The sequence below is a fragment of the Culex pipiens genome, chromosome 2 (genome assembly GCF_016801865.2).
Source record: "Culex pipiens pallens isolate TS chromosome 2, TS_CPP_V2, whole genome shotgun sequence".
Lineage (NCBI taxonomy): Eukaryota > Metazoa > Arthropoda > Insecta > Diptera > Culicidae > Culex > Culex pipiens.
The window spans coordinates 99,952,065-99,979,927 of NC_068938.1; the positions used below are offsets into that span (position 1 = coordinate 99,952,065).

Sequence of the window (27,863 nt, forward strand, 5' to 3'; positions counted from 1 at the left end):
TTGATTTTACTAACGCGTACCGTTTCAGGTCATCGGGTGGAGCTCGCGGATGGAAGATGTTGCTCTCTATCAACCCCTTGAACGAAACGGTAGAAATGCAGCCGAAACTGGAGCTGTATTGTGCTGGATGGTTCAGATACTTATGTGCACCTGCATATACGCATTTTATTGAGAAAATTGTCTAAATTTGCATAATGTATATATTATGGTTTTAACATTCCAATAAAAGTTGTTTTAATCAAATAGATTAATTATGATTATTTTTTGTAAACAAGGTTGTGATAATTTTATATGACAAAGTACACTAGAGAATCCTCAAACTAAAATGAAAAGAAACACGTCCTTGAAGCAGCAATTAAATAATCACAAGAAGGCAAAACTTTATTTGCTTGATCGGATACACAAATATATTTTCATAATAATAGACATTGTCCGCGAAAAGCTATCTTTACAAAAAATACGGCGTGACTCGCTGACTCGGCATGACCCGCTCGTTATCCGGGACCGCCTTGAATATCTCCACGTTGGAATCGTCCGCTGTGTTGAACTTTAGTATCGCCGCCACGTTGCCACAGCGGTAGCAATAGTTCGGGGCGGACCAAACGGTGACCAACTTGCGGTCAAACAGATAGTTGATGCCCTCGTGAACGAGCTGGTGTGCGCGGCAAATTAGCTCCAGCTTGTTGATCTCCATGAAGTCGTTCGTAACGGACACCCCGAACAGCCAACCCGCTCCCCGGGGACTTTCCGCCCACGTTTCAATGTCCTCCGGATCGGACCAAACCAAATCACAGAACGCGCCCTTGTGCGGAATCTCCTGGTCACGGTTGATTGAACGGATTTGGTCCAGCGTTTTGATCTCCGGACTGAGTCCACCGTGGACACAGAGAATCTCCTCGTCGATCAAGGCAGCGATGGTCAGCAGGTCAAACACACGGCAGCAATACTTCCACGGGTTAACGTTTCCATACTTGGTGTAGCACTCGTCGTAGAACCCGTACACTTTGGTGATCTGCCGAGACTCGTGGTTGCCCCTCAGCAGCGTAATCTTGTCCGGATAGCGGGCCTTTAGCGTCAGCAAGCGCGTAAACGTCTCCAAACTGTAGTAACCTCGATCCACAAAATCACCCATGAAGATGTAGTTGGTATCGGGTACATGGCCACCCGTGCGGAACAGCTCCTCCAAATCGTAAAACTGGCCGTGGATATCGCCGCACACGGTGACCGGGGTTGATACGGGTTGGATGTTCGATTCCTCAATCAGCAAATCACAAACCAAGTCGCACAGCTTCTTCAGGTCATTCTCCGGCAAATATTTACACTGCTTGGTAATCTCAATCCACTGGTCCAGCTCGATGGTCATTTTTATCGGTCTCTTATCACTTTAGCAAATGGGTAAAAAAATCGTTCTGGCGAATTTGCGTGATGATTCGGAGGCGACTGTCAACTGTTTTTAAAAATAGAACAAAGCCAAATCTGTCAAAATGGGCAGTGTTGCCGGTTTTACTGGTCGCGCGAACCGGTTCAGTTAACAAGAATCAAATTTTCACCACAGACAATACCGCTACCAAGATGTGATACTTGGAATGAAATCAACACAGTGAAGTTTTCGCAAACCCCAACATTTAATAATATTGTGCATTTTTCTACAATGTAAAGAGTGGCTTCGCTAATTCGAATGTAACTTGCATTCGAATGAGAGAATTCAAATTCGCTAATTGGAACGACTGACTGCTGTCAAAAGCTTGAAACCACGTGTTCGTAAATTATCGAACAATGGTGTTGAAACGACAACATCAGTTTGACAACTGGTTTTGACGGTTGAGTGCTTTTTAATTCAAAATCGTTTGAATTGACGAGCATTCGACTTAGCGGACATTCGAAGTAGCGAGTCCTGAGTCGAGCTAGACTGAGTCCCATCCATCGTCATCGTGAGGGCTTGTTTCGCACTGAGTGCTGTCAGAGTGTTTCTTTGAAGAAAATCGCAGTTTCGCACGAGTTTCGCCGCCATAATGAAACTGAAACTTTAGTGCCGCACTCGATATTTTTTTCAGTTTCATGCGAGTTCCACGCACACTGACAAATCTCGGGTGAGTTTTCAAAAAGCCGTAAGAGCCACCATGACCTCCGGCACTAATTTTCCCTTTTCTTCAAATTGAAACAACATTTCATTTGTTCTAAGTTTAGGCAGTTGAAGGACGTGTAGATGAACAATCTCAAGCATTTTTGAAGTTGGTTTTTTGTAAGTAAGTCGAATACCGATGCAAAAAGGGCTCTGTTTACCAATGGCCCTTACGTCTTTTTCAAAACTAATCCGAGAAATGACGTCCGATTGAACCAAAGCTGGCACAGCTTTTTTTCAATTTGTGTTTTTATTAGAATTTAGCAGTTCTGTTCCAGGATGTGACATTTGCAATTCAGAGATTTGGAGAACCTTTCATCTGAGATCAATTCATAAGCCTTTGCAGGGAGAGTACATATTTCGACGGTAACATTTCAAAAAGCATCATGTACAAACCATGCGTTTTGAGAAAAACGCATTTGAATGTTGAGCATCCATTTTAAATTCCCATTTTAATATAAAAGCAAAATAAGATGTTCTAATGATAACAAACGATGAAAAACGTTGCTTTTATTGATACTTGATCATCCAAATTCAATAAAACATTATTTCCGTAATTTTATTTAAGAAAAACAAACATAACTCCTTTTGAAATCTAGCTGCTTGCTAGCTGAGTGCTCTTTTAGCTGGCACAGCTTTTCAAACGAACGTACCATTAGATTCAATGAGTAAGTGGTGCGTGGGGACTTGGTACTCGCGACACTTTTGGAGTATTTGTCGCACAGTGCCGAGGGGCAGGACACAGTTAATCGATCATCTTTACACTAATTGATTAGCGCTGATTTTCGTCAACTGGCTAATTGATTAGCGCTGATTTGATATTCCATTCCCATCTCATATCAAGTTATCTTGTCGTTGAGAAAAGTCATTTTGACAGCTTAAAAATGTCTCTATCTTCGATCTGAACCACAGAAAAGGCATTGAATTATCGAAATAATCTGTTCCGGGCACAGCCGGAGCATGGATTTCGGCACGAAGGCCTACTAAACCCGGCCAAGTTGGTGCTGCACAAGAAGGAGACCAAGGACAAGAAGCGGTCGGCGAAAGTTTAAAGATTTTGGCCAAACGAGAAGAGGAGGAGCGCGGAATGATGCAACAACTACTACCGCGGCCAAACTCCCGCGTGTCTCTGTTCTACCGTCCAGTCCAAGAAGGGCCCATTTGACGGGACAATAAAGACTCTGGCTCCGAAGTGGACGCCTTTTTCGACATCGGGGATCGTCAAAGCCATTACTCACCGGTTTTTAAACCAGTTGCTGCAACTTTTGTTTGGCCAAGCCACCGATGTCGGTTCGTCCGGCGTCATGCCACTCTCACTCAACCGCTTCTTAAACAAGTCTCCAAGTTCTACTGCTGCGATTCTGTTCCGGTGACAATCGACTTTTTGCCCTCGCCTTGGATGCTCGGACGGCCACTACATCCGGCGTTCCATCACTGCCTCGAGATCTTTAATCATCCGCTGGGTCGCGCTCGATCTTCGGCGACCTACTTGCTGATTGACTACTGTTTATCATAACTAACCGCTCGCTGATGGTGTCCCGGAGCATGCGCCCGGGTCTTTTCTGTGAAGGTTAGGTTCTGCGGTGGTGATGACCGTCGTGGAAGTGAACGTGGGATCACATGACACAGCGACATGACCACGTCTGAAAAACGCTTTTTACAGGAGAACATTTTCCTGTTTTTTTTTATTTCAAATATTGAGTAATTTATTTCCTATTCAATGAAACATTAACCAATTTTCCATGACCACTTATTTGGGCTTGTACTTGTTCAGCGTTCCATACAAAACGTCGGCCTCCTCGCCGTTCTTGACCGGCAGCAGCACCGACGGTGGCTTCGTCTCCGGCGTCGGAACGCACACCATTATGACGTTGTTCTTGCCCATCCCCTGCACCGGACCGCCTCGTTCAGAATGATGTTGAGCAGAATCTGGCCGATGCTGGTGTCGGCCCGCACCAAGACCTGTACCTTTCCGTCCACCTTTTTGATGTGCAGAGTTCCGATGTCACGGTCCGAGTAGTTGCCGTCAGCTTTGACGAACAGTTTGAACCGCTTGGAGAAGATGCTGTCCTTTTCCTTGACCGGCGTGAACTCCACCTCGTCGTCATCGGCGAAGGCTAGTTGGCGAAGATGAAGTCCGTTCTGGGCGTGGAACTTGTCGAGCCAAATCCGAAGCTGAATGGAGTCGGTGCCGCGGCCGTGTTTGTAGTCGTCGCTGACGCGACTCTTCCAAACGTGAATCCCGGCTTTGCGGCCGTTGACTCCTTTGTGTCCACCTTGCTGCTACTTTTCTCGATTGCATCCAGATACTTTTCGTGATCCTTGAAGATCGGCGTCAGCTTGCACACTGGATTCTCCTTGACCTTCACCGAAATCCAAACGGCCACGGCCACAATGAGCGCCTTCGCGTTCTCCGCATACTCTCATCCCCGGTGTCCTTGCCAGCGGAGCCTGCTGTGTCCTCCTTCGGCGAGCTTCCAACCCCGGAAAAGACCTTGCTCGGGTCGGTCGTGGCAAAGATGCTGGTTTCCAGCGCGGACGTTGTGGCCGCCGTCCCATTCGTAGATTTTGCGATTCCACTGAGAAATGAAAATGGACTGGCTCCTACCTCGGTAGGATCCACCGCCGGTGTCGACGTCACCCCGGCGAATCCCTTGAACGCACCAAACACCGAAGACGATCCACCGCTGCCCGCGGAATCTGTGCCGGCAACATCGTTTTTATGACGCGTTTTTTCAGCTTGTCCTCGGACGTCTGGGCAAATCGGCCCGCCGCCTCCTTTTCGTTCCAGTTGCCGTGAAACGTGTCTGGTTTCGTTACCCGCCGATACCAACGTCGATCTCCAATCAGCTCTGGGGGTCCTAGGGGTGCTGTTCTCGGTTCCAGAACCAGGTTGGCCAATTTAATTCCCAAACGTTTGCTTTACGGCCCCAACTACGAGTGATGTTTCTGGTTTGTTTTGATTTGTTGACGTTTGTCCGTCAGCTCAAGATAAAATTTGAAGGGTAGGAATACGCTAATTGATTAGCGATAATCCTAATCAACCAACTGTAAATTCTAATTAACTAAACGATTATTTTTAGTTAATTAGGGCATGTGTCTCACCCCTCGCACAGTGCAGATTTTGTCAGTTGTCTATCTCCCATCAATGAACGAATGCCGCGACATGATAACTTCCAACAAAATCGGCGGTATACGGCTGAAGAAGATCTGGGAGAACACTTTATAGGCCGCGTTGAGGATAACGATGGCATGGTAGTTCTCACAATACAAGAAGTACTTCTTGTGAATTGGACTTATTTATTACCATAGATATATCATTGATTTGAAGCAAAGTTTTCGGGTGTGTGTCTTAGACAGTTTTTTTCTGCTGTAGTTTGAGGGGTGCACTTTAATATAGAGTTTTCCACAACTTGCACGATTGTCTGAAAATCGCTGTAATCTGCAATACAATTTTTTAAAATTTGTATGGAAATTTTGCCACAAAAAAATCCGGTGCTAGTTTTTAAAAATTAAACGTCTTTTCGATACCTGTGTTCTGAACCGGTTCGCTTGTGCAACCGCAAAATGCACTGACAGCTTTGACAGTTGATAACTGGCAACAAAAGCACAAACACACGCTCAACAACCCGCGATCGCTCATTCACCTTTCAAAACTTCGGTCCAACTGTTGGATTTGTGGCAAACTTTTGTTGTGGCGATTGGTGGTCGAATTCGCGAAATAATTTATTAATCGCGTGCGTAGGTTTCCACTCCGAAATAAGCTAATTAATTAGATGCGCTGCACGGCGGTGGTGGCGGCGGCGACCACGACAGCTGAGAAACAGTGAAGAGTGTTGTGTAAAATGAAAGGATTTTAAGGTGGCCTCACAGAACCGCTGCCTGCTTTGTTGTGTGTCCAACTGCACCGTGTAAACACCGGTGTCACTGGACCGGAAGTGACCCCCGGCGGGTGACCCCTCTCGAAATACACATAATAAACGACGCAATCGACGACGACCAGAGAGTCACGCAAGAGAAGGTGGTGACGAGCTACGTGGAAGGAGCAGGAGGAGAAAGGTGAGAGGATCGGACGAAGTTTACGTGTTTATTTTTGGATTCCCTGGCGGATGAAGTCCATGGATGGGGGATTTATTATTAGAGTGACTTTTTGAGGCAAAAATCGTGCCCGTTAAAGTGAAGTTGGGTTTGATTTGCTGACCACCACCGGTAGGTTTTTCTTAATTGTTGCTTCTTTTGCTTTTCAGGATTTTCTCTTCCGACGGCGCTACGCGTTTGGGTGGACAAGTAAAAGTTGATTTTTTTTTGGATAGAGAAAGGATAGACGAAAAACCAAAGCAGGAGCCATGGGTGCAATTATTTCACGGTTTCGGGTGAGTAAAATCGCGAGTACACGTCGCTTTATGGCTTTGATTTTGTTATCGCGTAAGGTTAAAGGCTTGAGGGTAGGGTGTGTTTGTGGGCAGCGTGGGGCGCATTGATTTAGTTATTGATGTTACTTTTTAAGTGGGAAGAAATGATTTCAATCAATCTTTATTAAATTTTTGTCATTTCCAGCAGGTTATTTCTGAAAGAAGATTTTGCTTTTTAAATAGTACCATTTGCCAGGCCTATTTCAAAATAACATGAGATTAGGTAGATTTTTCATTAGAAGAACAAACTCAGGTCAAAGTTAAAAATTTGAAAAGTCGAACCAAGTTTTGCAAAACTCGGTTATGAATCACAAAATATCGAGTTATTCTAGTTAGGAATTCTGAGTCATTCCAATAATATGAGTAATTCTGAGCTAAAGTGAGTAATATAAGTTTAAATTTTAAATTAGACCCTTCGAATGCTTCCGGAATTCAAATCAAAATCAGAAAAAAATAGAGAAGATTCCAAACGCTTATACCTTCTGCCTTACAATAATTACTGCACAAATTTTAATCCATAATCTCAATTTTATACACCACGAATTGTTTATTATTGTCTATTTGTGGTTGCTGCCGGTAGCGGCAATGCGGCCCAGCACGAAGTCACCGGAGAAGATCTCTTTACCCTTCCGGAGTTCTTTGCTCTCGCGGGGGAGATGATGACGCGGTTCCGGACCTGCCGTAATAAGGCGGAGCAATTCCTGAACTTTGGGGAGCTGATGATTAAGCACATCTATAATTGATTAAATTTTGCTGTGATCTAGTTGTCAGTTTTCTCTATTCCTATCCCCTATCATTAGCCACTGTGTAAGTTTTTTGAAAACTATTCCTTACTCTTGTTTATGAATTAATTAACAGTAACAATTGCTTTAAACCGAATTATGACGTAACACACGGCTGAAATGAACACAAAAACTGTTAGGTAGGGGCAGGGGGGGCAGAATGGCCCGCCTAAGTAAAATGCGCCAAAAACCAGAGAAAAACATGAAAACTTATGAATTCAGTATAGTAGGCTTATGCTTTGGGATGTTCCCTTCAATGTTGTATACTTGGTTGAAGATTTTTTTTAGCTTAAAACTATTTTTGAGCCACCTTAAAAAAAAAGTTTTTTCGACTACTTTTCCAGGGTGCGGGGCAGAATGGGCCACCCTGCGGGGCAGAATGGGCCACCTTAGAAAACAAGCCATTTCGTCTAATACAACGTTGAAGGGAGATAAGAAATGACTTAAGGTATCTTTCTAGCATAGTTTCCATGAAGTTAGACCGCTTTAATAAAAATAGTCACTTACCAAAACAAACATTTTTGAAAATAGTGTTAATATGTTGAAAAAGGACACTATTTTTACAAATAATCATCAAAACAACTAAAAAATCAACTAATGTTGCATTAAACGTTATTTGTGAAGCTACCAGGAGTGAAATAATCCATTTCATCCTAATTTCATAACTTTTGATTGTTTTTATAAGGCAAGATAAGGGTGGTCCATTCTGCCCCCAAGTGGATTTTAATTTAACACTTCCACCACCAAGCCTCTAAATGATTTTAAGGTTCCGTTGTTGTTTGTGTAACTTGGTAGTAACATCTAGTAACGTTATAAGCATTGAGCAAACTTTTTTAAACAATCCAACTTTTCAAAAAGCTTATTTAAAAACCTCGAAATAAACAACGTTTGCGTGGTTTTTCTAATAAATTTACATTTTTGCTCATAATTCGAAGAATACAATGAATTCAAACGTCGTTTTCGGTATGGTGAAGTTATTTGACGTCCTCTATAAGACCCTTGCCTTACAATTGGTCTTAATCCGTTCTAAAGCCCAAAACCAAGGGTGGCCCATTCTGCCCCCCTGGTCCATTCTGCCCCCCCTGCCCCTACTTGGTTGATGAATTTTTTTTAGCTTAAAACTGTTTTTGAGCCACTTAAAAAAAAAGTTTTTTTCGACTTTTTTCCAGGGTGCGGGGCAGAATGGGCCACCCTGTGGGGCAGAATGGGCCACCTTAGAAAATAAGCCATTTTGTCTAATACAACGTTGAAGGGAGATAAGAAATGACTTAAGGTACCTTTCTAACATAGTTTCCATGAAGTTAGACCACTTTAATAAAAATAGTCACTTACCAAAACAAAGATTTTTGAAAATAGTGTTAATATGTTGAAAAAGGACACTATTTTTACAAATAATCATCAAAACAACTAAAAAATCAACTAATTTTGCATTAAACGTGATTTGTGAAGCTTCCAGGAGTGAAATAATCCATTTAATCCAAATTTCATAACTTTTGATTGTTTTTATAAGGTAGGATAAGGGTGGTCCATTCTGCCCCCAAGTGGATTTTAATTTAACACTTCCACCACCAAGCCTCTAAATGATTTTAAGGTTCCGTTGTTGTTTGTATACCTTGGTAGTAACCTCTAGTAACGTTATAAGCATTGAGCAAACTTTTTCAAACAATCCAACTTTTCAGAAAGCTTATTTAAAAACTTCGAAATAAACAACATTTGCGTGGTTTTTCAATAAATTTACATTTTTGCTCATAATTCGAAAAATACAATGAATTCAAACGTCGTTTTCGGTATGGTGATGTTATTTGACGTCCTTTATAAGACCCTTGCCTTACAATTGGTCTAAATCCATTCTAAAGCCCAAAACCAAGGGTGGCCCATTCTGCCCCCCTGGTCCATTCTGCCCCCCCCCTGCCCCTACATAATATTTACAATTTGTAATTTGATTATTGACCCCTGGAGATGGAGCCACACGTTGCCGTCGTTTCAGGGCTATTTGCAAAGATGGTTTCCGATGTTGATATATATCACACATTTATTTTATATTTATATACTTGTGTTGATAGAAATCACAACTTTTATACTATTGAAAATTGCAAGATATTGATTTTTTTTATTTGCATCTCAATATTCTTGTTTATAAAATCTGGTAGGAACAGGTTTAAATCTCTTTGATACATCGTTAGCTTAGGTAGAAATTCATAAAGCAAAGCAACGCTTACGCACAACAGTAAGAGAGGTCTCTTCTAGGCATTGTGGGATTATATTAAATAATTTATTTTTTTCTTATCTTAATGAGGGTGTTAGGTTAGGATCTGGTATTTTAATAAATAAGTTTTTTGCAAGGCACTCAGAATAGCTAGTTTTTTTTGTAACTTTAGATTGTTTAATAATTCCAGGCCGACAGTTCTGTGTAAACGAGTTAAGTGATGCTATCAGAATCTCTGATTACAATTTAAGTGATATACTAACCATTCGGAATTGTCAAAACATCCATAGAGTCTCGATCAATCAATAATGAAATGATATCGGACAAAATTCGTTAATCTGTTGAACTAACGGTTCTCGGATTATGGTTGTATCGACCATTGTTGCGAATCGAAGTTTTACTGGAGTTTTGACGATCAAATGGAGCCTAACATTTCAAAAGGGCACAAAACTTGTGTAAACAATAATGTATCCCTTTCACTCAAATGACAGTTTGCATAAGGTGTGAGAGGGATACACTATTGTTTACAAAAGTTTTGTGCCCTAATGAAATGGAAAGCACGAAATGGAGCCTAACATTTCAAAGTGACACAAGGGTTTTGTGAACAGGAGTTCATCTCTTTCACTCAAATGACAGTTTATATTAGGTATGATAGGGATACACTCTTGTTTGCAGAGCTTCTGTGCCCTAATGAAATGGAAGGCACGAAATAGTCTTCTTGATGAAGAGTATTCAACTTGTAAAGTATGAACTGTTCATTTATGTTTATTGGTTTTGGAAGCGGCAAGTCAGGTTTTGAAACAAGGTAAAGGAATGTTTGGCTTTGCAATTAAAATGTCGGGGATTTGAGATTCAAGTTACTTTAAGACAGTTTAGTTTAGGTTGTTGATTCAAGTTAGTCAGTTTTCCGTAAATGATTAGTCTGCGATTAGTTACATTTTCTTATTTAATTAACTCATAATTTAATTTCTCCGGGCCTTTTTACTTTGGATCATAATTTCAGATTTCCTTTATTCAGTGTTAAACTTAGATTACCGTAACTGCTCAAGTCATCCAAGTTCTTACTACTCACACCTACACTAATTTTCTTTCACCTTCCCCCTCCCGATCCCCTATATCTTCCGGTGGTGTTCATTTTGTATGCAATACTAGTTCGGCCACTACCCTTTTTTCCACAAGAAACCGGACTTGGACTGACTTGAGGCCGCGTCCCCCACCTTGCTCCGTAAAACGAAAACGAAACGAAAACGAAACGAATTTGTAATTTGATTATTGACAAATAAAACCGAATTGAATTGAAAGTTATTTTCTATTTCCATTCACTTGAAGCCAAGCGAAAGGCAAATCCAGAGCAACGATTGGAGTGACCCAATAGCTGCTTCAGGTTGACCAATCAGAGCGGCCACCAGATTTCAATATTCAAATTCCCGTATTTTTCCCGTTTTTCTCCCGAGAATCAAAAGGATTTTCAAAGTTTTTACATCAAATGACGATGTTTTTTTTAAACTCAATATATCAAAATAATTTTAGAATGATTTTTTTTCTAAATTTTCATTTTCCAGGTTAGCTTTCAAAAGATTTGCGATACATTAATTATAAACGAGCTGTTTTTGATCGGTTCGATTAAACTTCAAAACATAAAACTTGTGCAAAGAAAATATATAAAAAGGCGTTTAAAGCTCTAAGACGAAGTTACTCGTCAAAAAATACATATATTTCAACATCTAGGTACCGTCATAAGGGGTGACATTGGGTCTGGGGGGTTAGATTGGGTCATACAAATTTCAGCATTTTTGTATGACCCAATCTCACCCCCCAGACCCAATGTCACCCCTGATGACAGTATACAAATACTAGGTCTATTCCCGTACTGCAGAATTCTGCAATTCTGCACGAAATCGGCAGCAGAGCGTTCCCGTACTTTTCTGCAACATAAGTAACTTTTTTCCCAGGCATAAATTCTTCAATGAGAGAGACAGAAGTTGCAACAAAACCGTTCCCGTACTATTTCTGCAAGCTCTCTCTTCTCTTTCTTGTTGATAAGTGACTGCAAGTTGGTGTGATGGATGTTGAGTACACGCTTACATAAAGTTTGCAATTTGGGTGAAATCAAGCATTTTATTATTAGCTGTAATATTTTTTTTTGTTTTATTATTACTAAATTGAATTAGTCTTTTGAAGAGACGTTTGTATATTTTGAATTGATGGATTTTTTGGTTAGTTAGTTTTTTTTATGTCTGGTTTTATTGAGAACGAATTTTTTTGTGTTAACGATTTCAAGCTTAGTTCATTAATGATATAGCGATATTTTTAGTGTTAAAATGATAACTTTTTGAATAGACTAAATATGTGTGTTTAAATAATAGGTAAATTTAATTGCCAAATAATAAATTTTTCCTTTAACGGTGCTACCAATTTGTATTCTTATTTGAACCAAAAAATGTGATGTAATTTAGTCGAATTCTTAAATTTTAGGAAGTATAAATTCTAAAATTCTTAAATGCGCCTTGAATCACAAAAAGTACATTTTTTTGGAGTCGTTAGAAAATCAGGTTTAGAGGATTTAGAGATTGAACATTTTGCGAGTTCTTCGGAAAATAGAGTACGAACTGTTTCTATTTTTTATTATTTGAGTTTTCATTTTTTTATGTACAGAATTTTAAAATTTTACTTATTTTTGTTTTTTTTAGTTTCTTTATTTTTTATATTTTTTTTTTAAACTGTACCTTTTGAATTTTTGGTGTTCTGAACTTTGAAATATTCAAACTTTTGATTCATTTATTTCGAATATAAAAATATTTGAATTTTTAAGTTTAGGAACTTTTAAGTTAGAAACCTTTATTTTTTTATTTCGAATTTTGAAAATTAAGATTTTTTTGAAATTGTCAATGTTTAATTTTTAATTATTTGTATTTTTCAAGCTTTGAATTTCTGATTTATTGTTTTTTTTTCTGAAATAAATATTTGCATTTTTAAATTTCTCTAATATCTGATTTATTTTTTTCAAGTTCCTCAATTTGAAAATAGTTTTTTTTTTATATTATTAATCACGAATTTCTTAATTTTCAGATTTCTAAATTTATGAGTTTGGCTTCATCCATAAAGTACGTCACGCTAAAATCAGCCAAAATTTACCCCCCCTCCCCCCCTTTGTCACGCTTTTCCTATACTTATAACATGCAATGTCACACTTGCTCAGACCCCCCCTCCCCCCCTAGAGCGTGACATACTTTATGGATGACGCCTTTCAAAATTGTAGAGTTTGTGATTCATTTTTTTTTTATTTGTCAATTTCGCTGCGTTGTTCTTCGATGTGAAATCCAATCATAATTTATTTATGTTATCTTGCATACATTTTGCTATTAAAACATGTATTTATGGTCTATATAAACATACCTTCTATATTAAACCTTTTTCTTTTTTTTAATTATGTTTTTTAACACTGGAACGCCCAACGCATGTCGAACTTACACGGACGCCCAAGCCTTCAAAAAAGGTGGAACGGTAACTTCAACTCGCTGGTTCTCGGGCATTTCTCAACCAATCGGGACGATTCTTGTTTTCAGTGATTTGTAAGAATGTCTAGATGATCCTAAAATTTTGCAGAACTTGATTTGAACAAATCTGTAATTTTTGCGACCGAAAACATCGTTCCACCTTTTTTTAAAACGACTGCCTCCGCGGAATTTTTGACGATTTTTTTTTACACGCGAAAAAAAAAGTTGGAACGATGTTTTTGATCGCAAAAATTACAGATTTGATCAAATTAAGTTCTGCAAAGTTCTATAATCATCTGCACATCCTAACAAATCACTGGAAAGAAGAATTATCTTGATTGGTTGAGTTGTGCCCGAGAACCTTTGAGTTGAAGTTACCGTTCCAACTTTTTTGGAGCCTTGGGCGTTGGAATGTTAAACGTACCTGCCATTCTCATTTCTTAAATTGTTTATCTAATGTAAAAGTTTTGAGTTGTTTCTAATATAAAATGTCTACCTAAGCATTATTAATTTCTAGTTTAATAAATGGTACATGCTTGATTTTTTAGATAAAATGTTGATTTGCATAAAAAATGAGTCCCCGTTCTAGAGGTAAACTTCTTTCAATTACAATTTTTGTCAATCCATTTTTTTTAATTGTTTTGAAATAATTTAAAAAAAAAACTTCAATACCCAATTTGAGTAAATCCACTCAACTGTGTACAATATTGCAGAAAAAGTACTGGAACGCGCTACCCAGGCAAAAGTTTTGCGGCTTCTCTCCTTGCAGAACTTCTGCAAAAGAGAGAGATGAAGAGAGCGAGCTGAAAAGTACGGGAACGTGCTGCAAAAAAGTGACTTATGCTGGCTGCAGAATTCTGCAGAAGCTGCAGAAATTCTGCAATTCTGCAAGTACGGGAATAGACCTACTGTTAAACGTTTGTGCTCCCTTCTTTGAAACAGAAAAGCTCGTATACACACCAAAAACTAGCTTTTTTATTTTTTGAATTTTTGCGAGTACTTTCTTTTCAATCAAGCCACCTTCAATGTCTGTGTGTGTGGTGGGATGTTGATACAAAACCGCTTGAGGCTTGGCACAACAAATTTTGTCTGTTTTGGTCTCATTCGATCCGTCTTAGGGTCCCACAAGTCGCTATTTAAAACTATGAAGTTTAGCATTTTTAGAAATGTATTGAAAAGACCTTTCCAACGAGTTCAGAAGGTTGAAGATCTGACAAGCCTATAAGACAAGCACATAAGTGACTACTCAATCTGCTTTCTGATCGATCCTGTATCTACGGCAACATTGAGGTATTAGTGGGAAGAAATGTAAAAATACTGTTATAGTCTAAAACCCGATTTAATCCTACCTGGGGTGAGATAGAGCCTTTCTTACTAAAGAATATAACAATGGTAGAACTTTTTTTCAAATCATAACATCGACTTTGTTTATTTATAACGTCAGCACAAAAGAAAGTTTTATGACGAAAGCAATGTATTATAAATGATATGATTTCCAAAAGAAATAAAAAACGCAATTTTCACCAAGAGAATATTTCTTGACTTTTTTTTGATAAGGTCCTATAAACAAATGTAAACATTGAGTGTATCCCGCTTACTCCGATGGACTTTGACATAAGGTGTGAAAGGGATACACTCAATGTTTACATTTGTTTATAGGACCTTATCAAAAAAAAGTCAAGATTTTCAATCGTACAATATGTTTGTAAGTTTGTAATCAAACAAGCGTTTATGACAAACGCGATCATAGCAAGCTTCCCATGTGCCAGTGACAACGTACACCGCGGTTTTGGTTTTTTAGCTTTGGTACGAGCCCTTTTGTGTGTTGGTATTGTCCGTTTCATTCAAAGGTACACGCCGCGCCGTATTTCAGAATGTGCCGCAGACACTGTTGCCAGCGATGTTTTGCACTTTTGGTGCAATAAAAAACATACCCGGCAACAATACCATGCAATTCGAAGAAGAAGAACAACAAAAACAAAACGCGCAGTATGGGATTTGACAGCGCGATTTGCCGAAAGTGCGGCGCGTCGTTTCGAGGCTGGTATGCCACGTGTCTTTTACGGGAATACGCGCAATATTTTGGTTCATCGTTCCAGCGCACCAAGCCAAGCAAAACCGAGGTACAAGTGAACCGCGTGTGCCGGACGGTGCAGGGAAGCTAGCCATTCAGCTTCTACGAAAGTGACAGAGTCAGAGATAGCTATTTTAACAACTACACCACTACACACTCAATCGCGATTACCTTAGGTAGAAAGCCATTGGCGTCGCCAGCATTGAAAACTTTGAAAACGATATAAACGATGAAAAGCTTAGAAAGCTCCTATTGGAATCCAATGAACCCTGTTAAATAAACTTACGAAATCACGAAAAAATGAAGTCTACTTTTAGGCGATTTTAGGAGCGCACGGGAAACAAATTGATTGTAGCCGGATGAATGTCCTATGTCACAAAAGTTTTTGCATAAACATTGGACAGTTATGCAAAAACGGACAGGGCAAAAGAAACCGAAAAGCTACGATATCTTACATGTTGTAGGAAACATCGGTAGACAAGCTACTACAAAACGAGTATAAGTCGAGCCACAAAATAGATGCGCCAGCATTCTCGCGCCAGTGTTTGAAGCTCAACTTGACAACTTGTCGACTTGGCGACGAAGCGTCGAAAATCGATGCAGTGTGATTTTTTAGCGATTTTTCGGATTAAAATTCATGCTGAATCGACATATTTACGAAGCTGGAAATGACGTCCAGCCTTAAAGCACTGACGAACTGACATGCCACGAGCAAACCACTTTTGACCGCAGTTGTCTTCTTCTTGTTTGGCGTTTTTTCTTCTAGCGAACAATCTGTCAACCGATTTTTCTCTCTTCCCTCTCGCTCCGCGCCAATGTTTACATGCAATGTATTGTTGAAGTCAGCTTAAACTTGCACGCGCTTTCAGCGAATTGAATAGCGCACTCCAAAAAAGTTCTGAGCGCAGATTTTATTGAAACGACGCAGATTACAATTTCAAGCATAGTCGCAATATCGAAAACACGTGAGAATTAGTTCAGCGAACCTGAAGGTAGATGGAGTTGGTGTTCGCTGGAGATTTTGCGGTCAGAATTTTCTCAAAAATATGTATGGGGTGGCACGTCAGTTCGTCAGTGCTTAAAGTAAAACCTATACCTTTCTTTAGTAAGAAAGGCAAAAGACAAAGGACTCAAGCAGGAAAGTCAGGAATTCATCAAAATCCGCAAAAAAAAACAGGAAAAGGGAATTTGAGATTTTCTGTAAAAAGGTCGGGAATCTCAAGAATACTCGTCTGAAAATTATTTTCAGACAACAGTTTTGAAATACCTTCCTTTTTTCAAATTCACTGAAATCGTTTTGAGAGCCTTACTTAATGTTTAGGAATTCTTTCATTACTTTAATCTATTTGGGTATGAAAGGCTATTTAAGACATCAAAAAATCAAAGGAATTATGCAGACAGACATATTCGGAATGGAGTTTAATCTCGTAGTTCATGTCAGTTTAGTTTTTGTCGAAAGACACCAGAAAAAAAAAGTTTTTTGTGTAAAAAAAATACATTCGAGATACCTACTTAAAGTTCACGTCTTTGGTTATGCATGGTAGGTTTCCGTCGGCGTTTTAGAAACGCTGGATGGCATGTACAGTACTTCTTCGGTAACTGGGCGTTGTTTAACTGGGCGCTCGATAACTGGTTAAAAAGCGAAGCCCAGTTAAAAAGCAGACAAACGTCAAAAAACCAAAACAAACCGAAATGACCGAGGGGTTAGTGGATGCAAAAATCATGTTGAATTAAAAAAAAAAAGCTTTTATCAATCTTTTATTCAATTTCAAGACAATTAAAGAAATATGAATAGTAAAATTGAGTAAGCTTTATTTTTATATTTCATCAGGGAAATATTATGCAGTCTGTAAGTTTTTTGATCTGTAAGTTTTTTGAAAACTTTTTCTTTTCTTGTCTATTCCATAGTTATAAGTTACAATTTTTCGATTGAATTACGATGTAAAACACAGCTGAAAGGAACACCAAAACTCTGTTGTGCACCTAAATGAACTCATTGTAACTTGATTATTCACAAATAAAACCGAATTGAATTGAATTGAAATATTATGCATCGATGATCCCCTCGTAATTTTTGTTCAGCCCAGTTATCAAGCAGCATTCGATGACTGGGCTACGTTCTCAGGCCAGTTACCGAACAAGTACTGTATTTGACATCGATTTTCCTTTTCATTATAGTTTTTAGGCAGATGGTTTTGTCCCCAGGCTCTGGCCGGGTCGAGGAAGGGGGCAAAACAATCAAAAAAAATGTAACAAGCAGAGTCTCGGCCCGAAACTTCAAACACGAACAAAAGCAGCGAACCGAAGATTGGCAATGACGTTTTGGAATTTTGACAGTTTGGAACGCATGAATTACCCCATTATCGGTTTCCCGCATGGGTGATGTGGAAATTGTTGCACATGGCTGAAGTTAGAAATTTTGCAACTTATATTAATTTATGCTAAATTTCAAAATTTAAGCACGAATCTACAGCGAATCGATGTGAAAACTAAAGATACACTAAAGGCACGATGATTTGATGAGCAATCTTGATCAGAATCGCGATAAAAGAGGTTTAAATTGAAAAATAATAATAAAACAAATTCTGGTCTAGAATTTAACGAAATTTCGACTGTTTTGTAAGACTTAATGTTATTGCACAATGGTTATAGATTTTTTTTTACAAAAAAGTAAATTTTTCGGTTCGTCCACAAACAATCTCATGTTTGTAAACAAACGACGCCATATTGCCAATGTTGTTCCGTAGCTCATATCAGGCCATCGCCGGGGCCCCGGTAACAAGGCATAGTCTCAACATTTGAATGGAAAAAGTGTTTTAAAATGCATTTTGCACTAGTTCAGTTGTTTTGCAATTATTAGTTTTCAAAAAATGAAAGATTTGAAGAAAAAAAAAACAAACAAAAATTACCCCGAAAATTATCAAAAATTCAAAAGATTTTTGAATAAACCCAGACATGCTAAAAATGATGTGACTTTTAAAAATATTGTTTGTCGTAAAATTAGTGTTTTCAATTTAGCGTATAAATCTTTTTCTATTTTGTTCCCACCTCTACATTATCATCTTGAAATAAAGCTACCTTAAGTTTTTACTTGTCGCTCGCACAGAAAGGACGCGCTTTTTTTCTTCTCTGCCGAAATTTGATGTAAAAAATACAGTCCACTAGAAAATCGCGAAGTTTTTGGAGAACATTTGGTCCTTCAAGGCCGGATCACTGAAGTAGTGTCCGGGAGTGAAAAAGACGGATTGACCGGCGGGGAAATCCGAATCGAACGTTCGCGAGCGAAGTGTTTGCGAGTGAAAGCGTGGGGCGCGGGGCGTAGCACCCACGCGCGAAAAAGTGCTTTATTCCGGAAGTCAGCGGACGGGCGGCTGTAGAGCAGTCCGAAAAGAAACGTTTGACGGTTCCGGAAGAAAAAAGTGCGAAAACCGACCCTTGGGGTCCGCGCGTGAAAAAAGTGCGAAAAAGAACTCTTCCGGAGTGGTTCGTTGGGCGTAGGAGCCACGTGGCGAGAAAGACTCTTCCGGCTTGGGGCGTAGCACCCATCTCGCGAAAAAAGAGCATGGAAAAGCATGACTCTGCCGCGTACTCCTAAAAGCGGGAAAAAGAAGAAGAAGAAGAATACGCCCAAGAAGAAACCAGAAGTGCCAGAGGAAGAACACGAAAGCGGTGACGACACGGAAAAAGAAGTGACCCCGGTAAAGAAGCAACTGGAAGAGCAGCGTCGGAAGCAGAAAATTCGAGAAATGGAGGAGCAACTCAACGCGCTTGTTCGACAGCGGGAGGCGATGGAGAGCAAGCTGAAGCGGTTGCAGACGGCGCTCAAGACCAGCGTGGCTGCGCCGAACCCGAACTTGCGCAACGGACACTTCTTGAAGCAGCAATTAAGCAACGCGAGAGACTGCTTCTCGAAGTTTGGTGAGTACCAGGGTCAAATCCACGCGATGCCTCTGAGCGCTGACCAACGAATGCAACACGAAAGAAGCGAGCTGAACTTTGAGACTTTGTACGACAAGGTGTGCATCGATCTCAACGAATACCTCGAGAGGCTCGAGAAACCTGGGGTCGCTGCTCTAGTTCCGGCAGCTCCTACCAACGTCGGTGTGCAGCAGGTTCTTCCGCCGTTGAGTGTACCACTCCCGAAGTTCGACGGCACGTTTGAGACATGGTACTCGTTTAAGTCCATGTTCCAGAACATAATGGCACGATACACAAACGAGGCACCATCGATCAAACTGTACCACCTCCGGGACGCGCTGATTGGAAGGGCAGCCGGCGTGATTGACCAGGAGATGGTCAATAATAATGACTACGACGCGGCGTGGGCTCTTCTTGAGGAGTTGTATGAGGACAGACGGGCGATCATCGAACGGCACATTGAGAACATCTTCGCCATGCCAAAGATCACCCGCGACAACACCGCCGAGCTTCGGAAAGTGATTGACGTCTGCGTGAAGAACATCGAAGCTCTCAAGAAGTTGAACCTTCCGGCCAACGGACTGGGGGAGCAGATGGTAGTTAACCTGCTGGTCTCGAGAATGGACAAGGACATGCGCAGAGCATGGGAAGCAAACCAGAAGGCGGGAGAGTTGCCGACCTACGAGGCCACGATCGTGTTCTTGAAGGAGAAGCGCAGAATCGCGGACAAGCTGGAGCAGAACAGTGAAAGTGAAAAAGTGAAACCGCAACGGTCGGTAACAAAAACGAAGACCCTGGTGGTGGCCAGCGAGGGGAAGTGTTCAGTGTGCAACCAGGACCATGAAGTGATAAAGTGTGAACAGTTCAAGCAGAAAAGTGTGAACGAGAGGTACAGCCACTTGCGGAAGCATGGCCTGTGCTTTAATTGTCTGAGGAAGGGGCACCGCACCGATGGGTGCACGTCGACGAACTCGTGCCAGAAGTGCAGCAAGCGGCACCATACCCTGCTTCACACCGATGGGCCAAAGAAGCAAGAACCGGCTGCAAACACGGCGTCAACGGTCAGCGCAGAAGTCCGCACTCAATCCGTTCCACCGGCCACGGCGGGATCGTCCCAGGCTGGCCAAGGTCTGACACTCTGCACCACATCCGAAGCTCCAAGGAAGCAGACTCTACTCTCGACGGCTGTAGTGCTGGTTTACGGCGCCGGCAGCGTGCCCTACCTGTGTAGGGCGCTGATTGACTCGTGTTCACAGAACCATTTCGTGACCGAGCGCTTCGCCAACCTGTTGGCGAGCAAAAAGGAACGGGCTGATTACCGAGTCAGCGGATTGAACGGGGGAACGACCAGAATCAGTCACCTGGTGCGCGCGAAGGTCAAGTCCCGCGTTGGCAACTTTGCTGCCGACCTCGAGCTCCTGGTGGCCCCGAAGATCACTGGCGACGTGCCGGTGAAGACGATCGACATCGCTGGGTGGAACCTGCCACCAGATGTTGAACTTGCGGATCCCAACTTCAACCAGCGAGGCCGAGTTGACATGCTGCTCGGAGCAGGCATATTCTGGGATCTTGTGAAGGCTAAACGAATCACGCTGGCGGCGAACCTCCCATCGCTCAGAGACACGGAACTGGGCTGGGTGGTCGGTGGCGTGATGTCTGAAGGAACACCAGTGATCGCACGTACGTTCTGCACCGTGAACGAAGACGAAGAGCTGAACAAGCTGCTGAACCGGTTTTGGGAGATCGAAGGAGTTGAAGATCTGCGGCGACCGGTGACGTCGACGGCTGAAGAGTGTCTCGAGCACTTCCGGAGCACGTACAGTCGAAAGCCAGACGGGAGGATTGTTGTTCGCCTCCCGTTCAACGAGCGCAAGAGTGACCTGGGCGTGTCACGAGAGATGGCGATTCGTCGGTTCCTGAACCTCGAGCGGCGGCTTGATCAGCAACCCGACCTGAAACAAGAGTACGCCAAGTTTATTCACGAGTACGAGCAGCTTGGACACATGAAGGAAGTCGATGTCGGACCGTCCGAACCACCTGGATCCGCGTACTACCTGCCGCATCACTGCGTCTTGCGGCCCAGCAGTACTACAACGAAGTTGAGAGTCGTGTTTGACGGCTCTGCGAAAACGTCGACTGGAGTGTCCATAAACGACGCGCTGAAGGTTGGCCCCACGGTCCAGAATGACCTGCTGTCGATCCTGCTGAACTTCCGCTGCTACCGGTACGTCTTCACCACGGACATCCCGAAGATGTTCCGCCAGATTGAGCTGCACCCCGAAGACACGCCGTACCAGCGCATACTTTGGCGTGACGACCGATCGCAGCTGTTGAAGGTGTTCGAGCTCAAGACGGTGACTTACGGCCTGGCGTCATCTCCGTTCCACGCGACGATGGCGTTGAACCAGATTGCGGAGGATGGCGAGAAGGAGTTCCCGTTGGCCTCGGCGGCACTGAAGAAATCGTTCTACGTGGACGACGGACTCTGCGGAGCGCAGAGTGTAGAAGAAGCCCGATTGCTGAGTCGAGACTTGCGCAAGCTGCTGAACACCGGCGGCTTAGATGCGCACAAATGGTGCGCAAATGATCCAGCAATTCTCGAAGAAGTCCCGGAGAGCCTCTGGGGTACAACGTTCGACCTGAAGGACGCGGCTGCCAAGTCGGTCGTGAAGACGTTGGGTGTGGCGTGGAACGCGTCGCAGGACTGGTTCACCTTCACCGTGCTGCCCCCCGAGGAGGAGACGAAGCCGCTGACGCGGCAGAAGGTGCTCAGCGAAATTGCCAAATTCTTTGATCCACTTGGCCTGGCTGGTCCGGTGGTGACAACTGCGAAGCTGATCTTGCGGAAGGTCGGCACGTTGAAGAACATCGGTTGGCTTGACCCGGTTCCGGAAAGTGTGGCCAACGAGTGGCGTCGATTCCGGGAGCAGCTGCCTGCACTGAACGACTTCCGGGTCTCCCGGTGGGTCTACGACGAAGGGGCAGAACGCGTGGAACTCCACGGGTATTCCGACGCGTCGGACGATGCGTATGGCGCAAGCGTGTACGCCCGCAACATCTACCCGGACGGCAAGATCACGATGCGGTTGATTTGCAGCAAGTCCAAGCTCCTCCCGAAGAAGGTCAAGAACGTCCCGAAAGAAATCAGCACTCCAAAGGGTGAACTTGAGGGTGCGCTGCTTCTCGCTGAACTGGTTGACAAGCTGGTAAACGTCGTCGATGTTTGCTTTGATTCGGTGAATTTTTGGTGCGATTCACAAGTAGTGCTGAGCTGGATCGCGAAGAAGCCCGAAGACCTGGAATTGTTCATGGCCAACAGAGTGAGGAAAATCCAGCAGCTGACCAGCAAGTACCGGTGGGGATACATTCCGACGGATGACAATCCTGCCGACCTGATTTCGAGAGGCGTGATGCCCCAGAACTTGATCCAGCGGGTCATTTGGAAGGACGGGCCGGTGTCGATGAACAATCGCACAATCGAGGTTGTGCAACCCCCCCTTCTCGACGGCGCGGACCTCCCGGGATTGCGATCCACGAAGTGTCTGGCGCTGGCGGCGCCGATTCAGCGATTGCGGATCTTCGACAAGCTTGGAGATTTCCGTCGACTGCTGCGCAGCATGAGCATTGTGGTGCGGTTTGCGAACTACATCATCTCAAGAAGGAAGGTTGTGGTAAAGGGCCTGCCGACGAGCGAGGAGCGCGCGGCGGCGCAGAAGCTAATCTTGCGCTTGGTGCAACGAGAGGCGTTCCAGACCGAGCTGCTGGCGTTGAAGGAGAACCACTCGCACCGTTTGCGAGGACTGAACCCGTTCATCGATCCTGACGACGGCCTTCTGAGAGTTGGCGGTCGAATCAAACAAGCTTTCGTGCCGTACGACAGCCGGCACCAGATCCTGATGCCTGCCAAGCACCCTGTCACGGAATCGTTCATCCGCTACGAGCACGTGAAGAACCTCCACGTGGGCCAGAAGGGTCTGCTTGCGCTGATACGCCAACGCTTTTGGCCGATGAACGTCAAGACGACTATCCGGAAGGTGATTCGGGGATGCGTGACGTGCTTCCGAGTCAACCCGATGAAAACGGCCCAGCTGATGGGAGACCTCCCGTCCTACCGAGTACAACCGGCCCCTGCGTTCTTCCACACCGGTGTCGATTTCGCAGGACCGTTCCTGATCAAGTCGCTGACCGCAGCACGAAGGCCGATGATGACGAAGGGGTACGTGTCCCTCTTCGTGTGTATGAGCACGCGAGCTATACACCTGGAACTGGTCTCAAGTCTCACGACGGATGCCTTCCTCGCCGCCTTGCGGCGGTTCACTGGACGTCGAGGCCTGGTGAACAAGATGCACTCCGACAACGCAACCAACTTCGTTGGGTCGGAGACCGAACTCGAGCGACTGGCCAAGTTGTTCGCCGAGGAGCAGCACATCGAAAAAGTGGAGGAGTTCTGCAGCAGCCACGGAATCACCTGGAGCTTCATCCCGCCGCGCAGTCCGCACTTCGGTGGGATCTGGGAAGCTGGGGTGAAATCGGTCAAGCATCATCTTAAGCGAGTAGTAGGCAACCAGAAACTCACCTTCGAAGAGCTGACTACCGTGCTGGTGCAAATTGAAGCCGTGCTGAATTCGCGGCCCTTGACGCCGTGCTCGGACGACCCGAACGATTTGACCGCAGTGACTCCAGCACACTTTTTGATCGGGCGAGAGATGCGCGCGGTTCCCGAGCCGTCCTACCTCCACCTGAAGCAGTCGACGCTGTCCCGCTGGCAACACGTGCAGGCAATGCAGCAGCAGTTCTGGAAGAGGTGGATTGCAGAGTATTTGCCGGAGCTGCAGAACCGCCAAAAGTGGTTCAAAACTACCAAGATCCAGCCGGGCGCTTTGGTGCTGATCAGCGACCCGAACGCTCCGCCGATGCAGTGGCAACTTGGTCGAATCATCGCGCTGCATCCCGGAAAGGACGACGTCACCAGGGTGGTGACACTACGAACGGCGAAGGGCGAGTGCAAGCGAGGCGTGACGGAGATTTGCTTGCTTCCGCTGGACCAGGAGACGACCGAGGAGGATTGAAATGCGGACGTGCATTTCAACGTGGGGAGGATGTTTGTCGTAAAATTAGTGTTTTCAATTTAGCGTATAAATCTTTTTCTATTTTGTTCCCACCTCTACATTATCATCTTGAAATAAAGCTACCTTAAGTTTTTACTTGTCGCTCGCACAGAAAGGACGCGCTTTTTTTCTTCTCTGCCGAAATTTGATGTAAAAAATACAGTCCACTAGAAAATCGCGAAGTTTTTGGAGAACAAATATTTTATCAGTATTTTTCAGTAGAATTATAAGCAAACCCTTAATTGCCTAAACCAAAGTTTACGCCTCTCGAGGTATATTGCACACAAATGATCTAATAAGCAATTATCTCATCCGCAATCTTGCTGCAGTGGCCTTTACTGCCGCGCTCCATCATGCATTTGTTTGAGGGGGTTTTCGTTTCTCTTTTCACGTTCACTTTTTAATTCATTTCCTGCTACAAACCACCGACTAAGCAGGTGCAGTCATCTAATTAGTTTTTTTTTAATTTTTTTTTTTTTGCTGATTGCAATAACAGAAAGAGAAAACCACCTACGCGCTGCTGGAGACCCTGGAGGAGAAGATAGCGGACCTGGAAACGTACACCATCACGACGCAGGAGCGCCAGAAGCGCTTCGTCGGCAACTTCCTCGTCGTGTCGATCGTGCTGTACGTGCTCGCCTCGCTCGTGTTCTACTTTGTGTTCCTGCCGCCGACATGGAACGAACGCATCATCCACTCGCTGCCGCTGCTCATCTGTCCGATGATGTGGGTTGGAACTAGGGTTTTTCGAGAATTGTTGAGATACCTAATTGCGATTGATTTTTACAGCATCACGTTGGTCAAGAAGGGTCTGGCGTGGTTCTTCGAGCGGAAGGTGATCGGCAATACGGAGGAGTTGAAGGCGCTTCGCGCCGAAAAGAAAAAAATCCTCGAGAAAGTGATGGACAAGGAGACGTACAAGGTGGCCGTGGACATACTGAACAAGTTTGGGGACAAGTCACAGCGCACGCAGACTCAATCGCTGAGCGGTAAGTTTTTTGAAGAACTGTGTTGGAGAAGCAGGTTTTTAATGCGTCTCGATTCCAGCAATGACGCCCATGAAAGGACCGCAGCCGATGCCGATGACCCCTAAAGGGCCGGGTCCGATTCGACCACAGGTTCCTCAGTCGGCACCTGGTCCACAGCAGCAAATGACCCCGATGGGACCGGGTCGGCAAATGATCGCGACGCCGATCGGATTCAACATGCGGCAGCAAACTCCGATGATGCAACAGCAGATGCAGCAGCAGCAGTCGGGACTGATCCACCGACCGGTGGGCATGATGCCCCAGCAGACGATGCCCTACCGGCGGACACCGTACCCGATCATCAACCATAACCAGAAGGGTATGCTCGAAAAGATGGTCGACTATCTGGTGGGCGACGGCGCCAACAGCCGGTTCGCGATGATCTGCAAGGAATGTCTGATGCATAACGGTGAGTTCACGCTTTCAAGACCCTTTGAGCAATTGTTTTACACCTCTATCACTCTTCAGGAATGGCCCTCCAGGAGGAGTACGAGTACGCGGCGTTCCGGTGCGCCTTCTGCGGTGCGTTCAACCCGTCTAAAAAACAGCGCCCGCTGGCCCCTCGGCTTCCGTTCGAGCAGGCTCAGCTGGACAAGATGCTGCGGGAGAAGCGCGGGTCAACCTCCTCCGCCGCAGACTCGGAACCGTCGTCCGCCGCCGAGGACAGCAACAGTGCCGAAGCCGATGCAGGTTAGAACAACTTTAACGTGCTCAAACAAACTCCAGCCTCAACACATTTCTCCCTCAAACCTTCCAGCCTCAACCCCGGAGGAAGCCACCGCACCACCAGCAGAAGATCTGCCACAGGATGCCGAAGAAGCGGAGCAGGACCCGCAGCTCGAAGATTGCACGGACGACAACGAAGTCCCGGCGAGCGAAACCGCCGCCGCCGCCACAGGAAAGGCAGACTGAACCGATCGGATCTTGTAAACGCGCGCGCAACCCAAGAGAAAGAGAGTTGACCTCCTTGCTTGGCTTTGTTACGAAATGCGCCTAATTTCAGCAAAGTCCAGTCCAACGGAGCAGTGAACCGAAACAAATCCGACAGCAATCATTCTTCTGCATGCGCCACCATAAAAAAAAGCGATGACACCTTAGTTACGATCATCGTGTGTGTGTGTTTGTACGCTAGAAGAGTGAAATTGTCAATTTAGAACCCATTTGTGCGAAAAGGAAAATGAAAAACTAGCTGTTTGTACTCTTTCATTTCAATAGTTTAACTTGTTTTAGTTTATGCGTGTTCTATCTTCTTTGTAATAATACTTTTAAACCTAGTTTCGATTTGTTTGACCCTTTACAGCCCCAGTACATAGCGCAACAGTAGGGTAGACTGACCTTTTGTAGAAAAAAAACTTCTGCTTTTCTTCGTGCGTCTCGTTGGCCGATTGTTGAAGATTTCACTTATTGTAAAATACAGAAAAAAAAAGAAAACAGCAGATGAAACTAACACAGATGTACAGTAGACATTTCCCGTAAAACGATGCGCATTTATTTGACTGCGGAAGAAAAAGTGATAACTAAAATGAAAAAAAGCATTTCTCGACTGGACTGGTAACAACAGTTTGCAATTTCTTGAACTTATTTAGACGTGGTTGAATTTTAAAGCTAAGCTGGACACTGCGATGCGATTTAAATTTTCAGGATTGGAGCACATCGACTGCAGCATGAGTTACGTGTGAAATTTTGTCTAATTCGTTGTCTTTTATAAGAAGAAAAAAACTGCTAAAATCATAACGAAAGATATAGATAATAGATATAATTTATTGTTATTGAATTGACTTAAAAACTAGTTTTATTGAAAATATGTATCACAAATTTTCCCGTTTGTTTGTTATACGAGATTATTGTTTTACTGCATGCTCAAAATTTCTCCATAAAATTTGCAGATTTCATGTTTTTCAGATTTTTTGCTATATCAAAACTATAAATATAAAAATTATCAAATTATTATAAAAAAATATTTGAAATATCATTTTCCGAAGCTTCGATTATTCGAATGGTCGCACAATACAAACTTCAGATAATCGTACCACGAAACAATCTTTGCATTAAAATATAAAAAAAATTAAATCGATTTTTAAAATTATTCAGTATTTAACATTTTAGAGTTTTTTAAAGTTCCTATAAGCTATTGTGTTTCATATGTTTACAGGACCTTTAAAAAAAAAACATCTAAAATCTAGAGATTTTTTGAGTTATGTTTCAAAAACACATAATATGTATTATTTGCAAATTTATTTTACCTTCTCCTAGTGGAAAATTTTCCAAAGAATCCGAAAGTGCATTCCGCTTTCCGATTCAAAACCATGTTCGTTGAGAAAATCATGACAGTTTAAGAAGATTAAAATATGTAACTTTTTTAAATATTCAACATTTTATGAAAGGTGCTTCTTGAGGTACATAGGGGAAATTATCGTATGTTTGGCAGGTTAAGCACTCGCTCCTAACTCAATCCAATTTGCTGATTTCACTACAGTAGTTTTTCGGTAACTGGGCGTTGTTTAACTGGGCTGCTTTTTAACTGGGCACTCGATAACTGGGCCGTAGCCCAGTTAAAAAGCAGACAAACGTCAAAAAACCAAAACAAACCAAAATGGATTGGATGCAAAAATGGTTAATGGATGCAAAAATCATATTCAATAAATAAAAAAACTTTTTTCAAACTTTTGTTTAATTTTAAGTTACAATTAAAGAAATATGAAAAGTAAGCATTGTC

General features: G+C 43.2%; 3 protein-coding genes and 1 pseudogene across 5 annotated transcripts in view; 2 read left to right on the top strand and 2 right to left on the bottom strand.

Moving 5' to 3' along the window:
* Positions 1-188, top strand: part of LOC120413133 (angiotensin-converting enzyme-like) — a 35,364-nt gene extending 35,176 nt beyond the window's left edge. For both annotated transcript variants that reach the window (XM_039573837.2, XM_039573838.2), the window contains one exon: positions 29-188. In XM_039573837.2, coding sequence (XP_039429771.1) covers positions 29-172 — 144 coding nt within the window. In that variant the 3' untranslated portion in view covers positions 173-188. The remainder of the gene's footprint in view (positions 1-28) is intronic.
* Positions 189-355: 167 nt separating this feature from the next.
* On the bottom strand, positions 356-1,464 carry LOC120413129 (serine/threonine-protein phosphatase 6 catalytic subunit). The gene has a single exon (XM_039573834.2). The coding sequence runs from the start codon at positions 1,361-1,363 to the stop codon at positions 449-451; it is 915 nt and encodes a 304-aa protein (XP_039429768.1). The 5' UTR covers positions 1,364-1,464; the 3' UTR covers positions 356-448.
* Positions 1,465-3,872: 2,408 nt separating this feature from the next.
* Positions 3,873-5,044, bottom strand: LOC120413122 (nuclear pore complex protein Nup50-like; annotated as a pseudogene).
* A 688-nt stretch (positions 5,045-5,732) lies between these two features.
* Positions 5,733-26,925, top strand: LOC120413091 (endoplasmic reticulum junction formation protein lunapark-B). Of its 2 annotated transcripts, none has more exons than XM_039573798.2 (7): positions 5,733-6,181; positions 6,370-6,495; positions 24,616-24,845; positions 24,909-25,108; positions 25,167-25,556; positions 25,616-25,837; positions 25,905-26,925. In XM_039573798.2, the coding sequence occupies exons 2-7, from the start codon at positions 6,469-6,471 to the stop codon at positions 26,057-26,059; spliced, it is 1,224 nt and encodes a 407-aa protein (XP_039429732.1). In that variant the 5' UTR covers positions 5,733-6,181; positions 6,370-6,468; the 3' UTR covers positions 26,060-26,925. The 2 variants fall into 2 exon arrangements, with proteins under 2 accessions (XP_039429732.1, XP_039429733.1); XM_039573799.2 differs by lacking the exon at positions 5,733-6,181 and adding an exon at positions 6,191-6,303.
* Positions 26,926-27,863: the final 938 nt, after the last annotated feature.

Coding starts and splice junctions, on each gene's coding strand:
- LOC120413129 (XM_039573834.2), bottom strand. CDS start 1,363: ATGACCATCGAGCTGGACCAGTGGATTGAGATTACCAAGCAGTGTAAA.
- LOC120413091 (XM_039573798.2), top strand. CDS start 6,469: ATGGGTGCAATTATTTCACGGTTTCGG. Junction 24,846..24,908: donor CTGCTCATCTGTCCGATGAT/GTGGGTTGGAAC, acceptor TGATTTTTACAG/CATCACGTTGGTCAAGAAGG. Junction 25,109..25,166: donor GCAGACTCAATCGCTGAGCG/GTAAGTTTTTTG, acceptor TCTCGATTCCAG/CAATGACGCCCATGAAAGGA.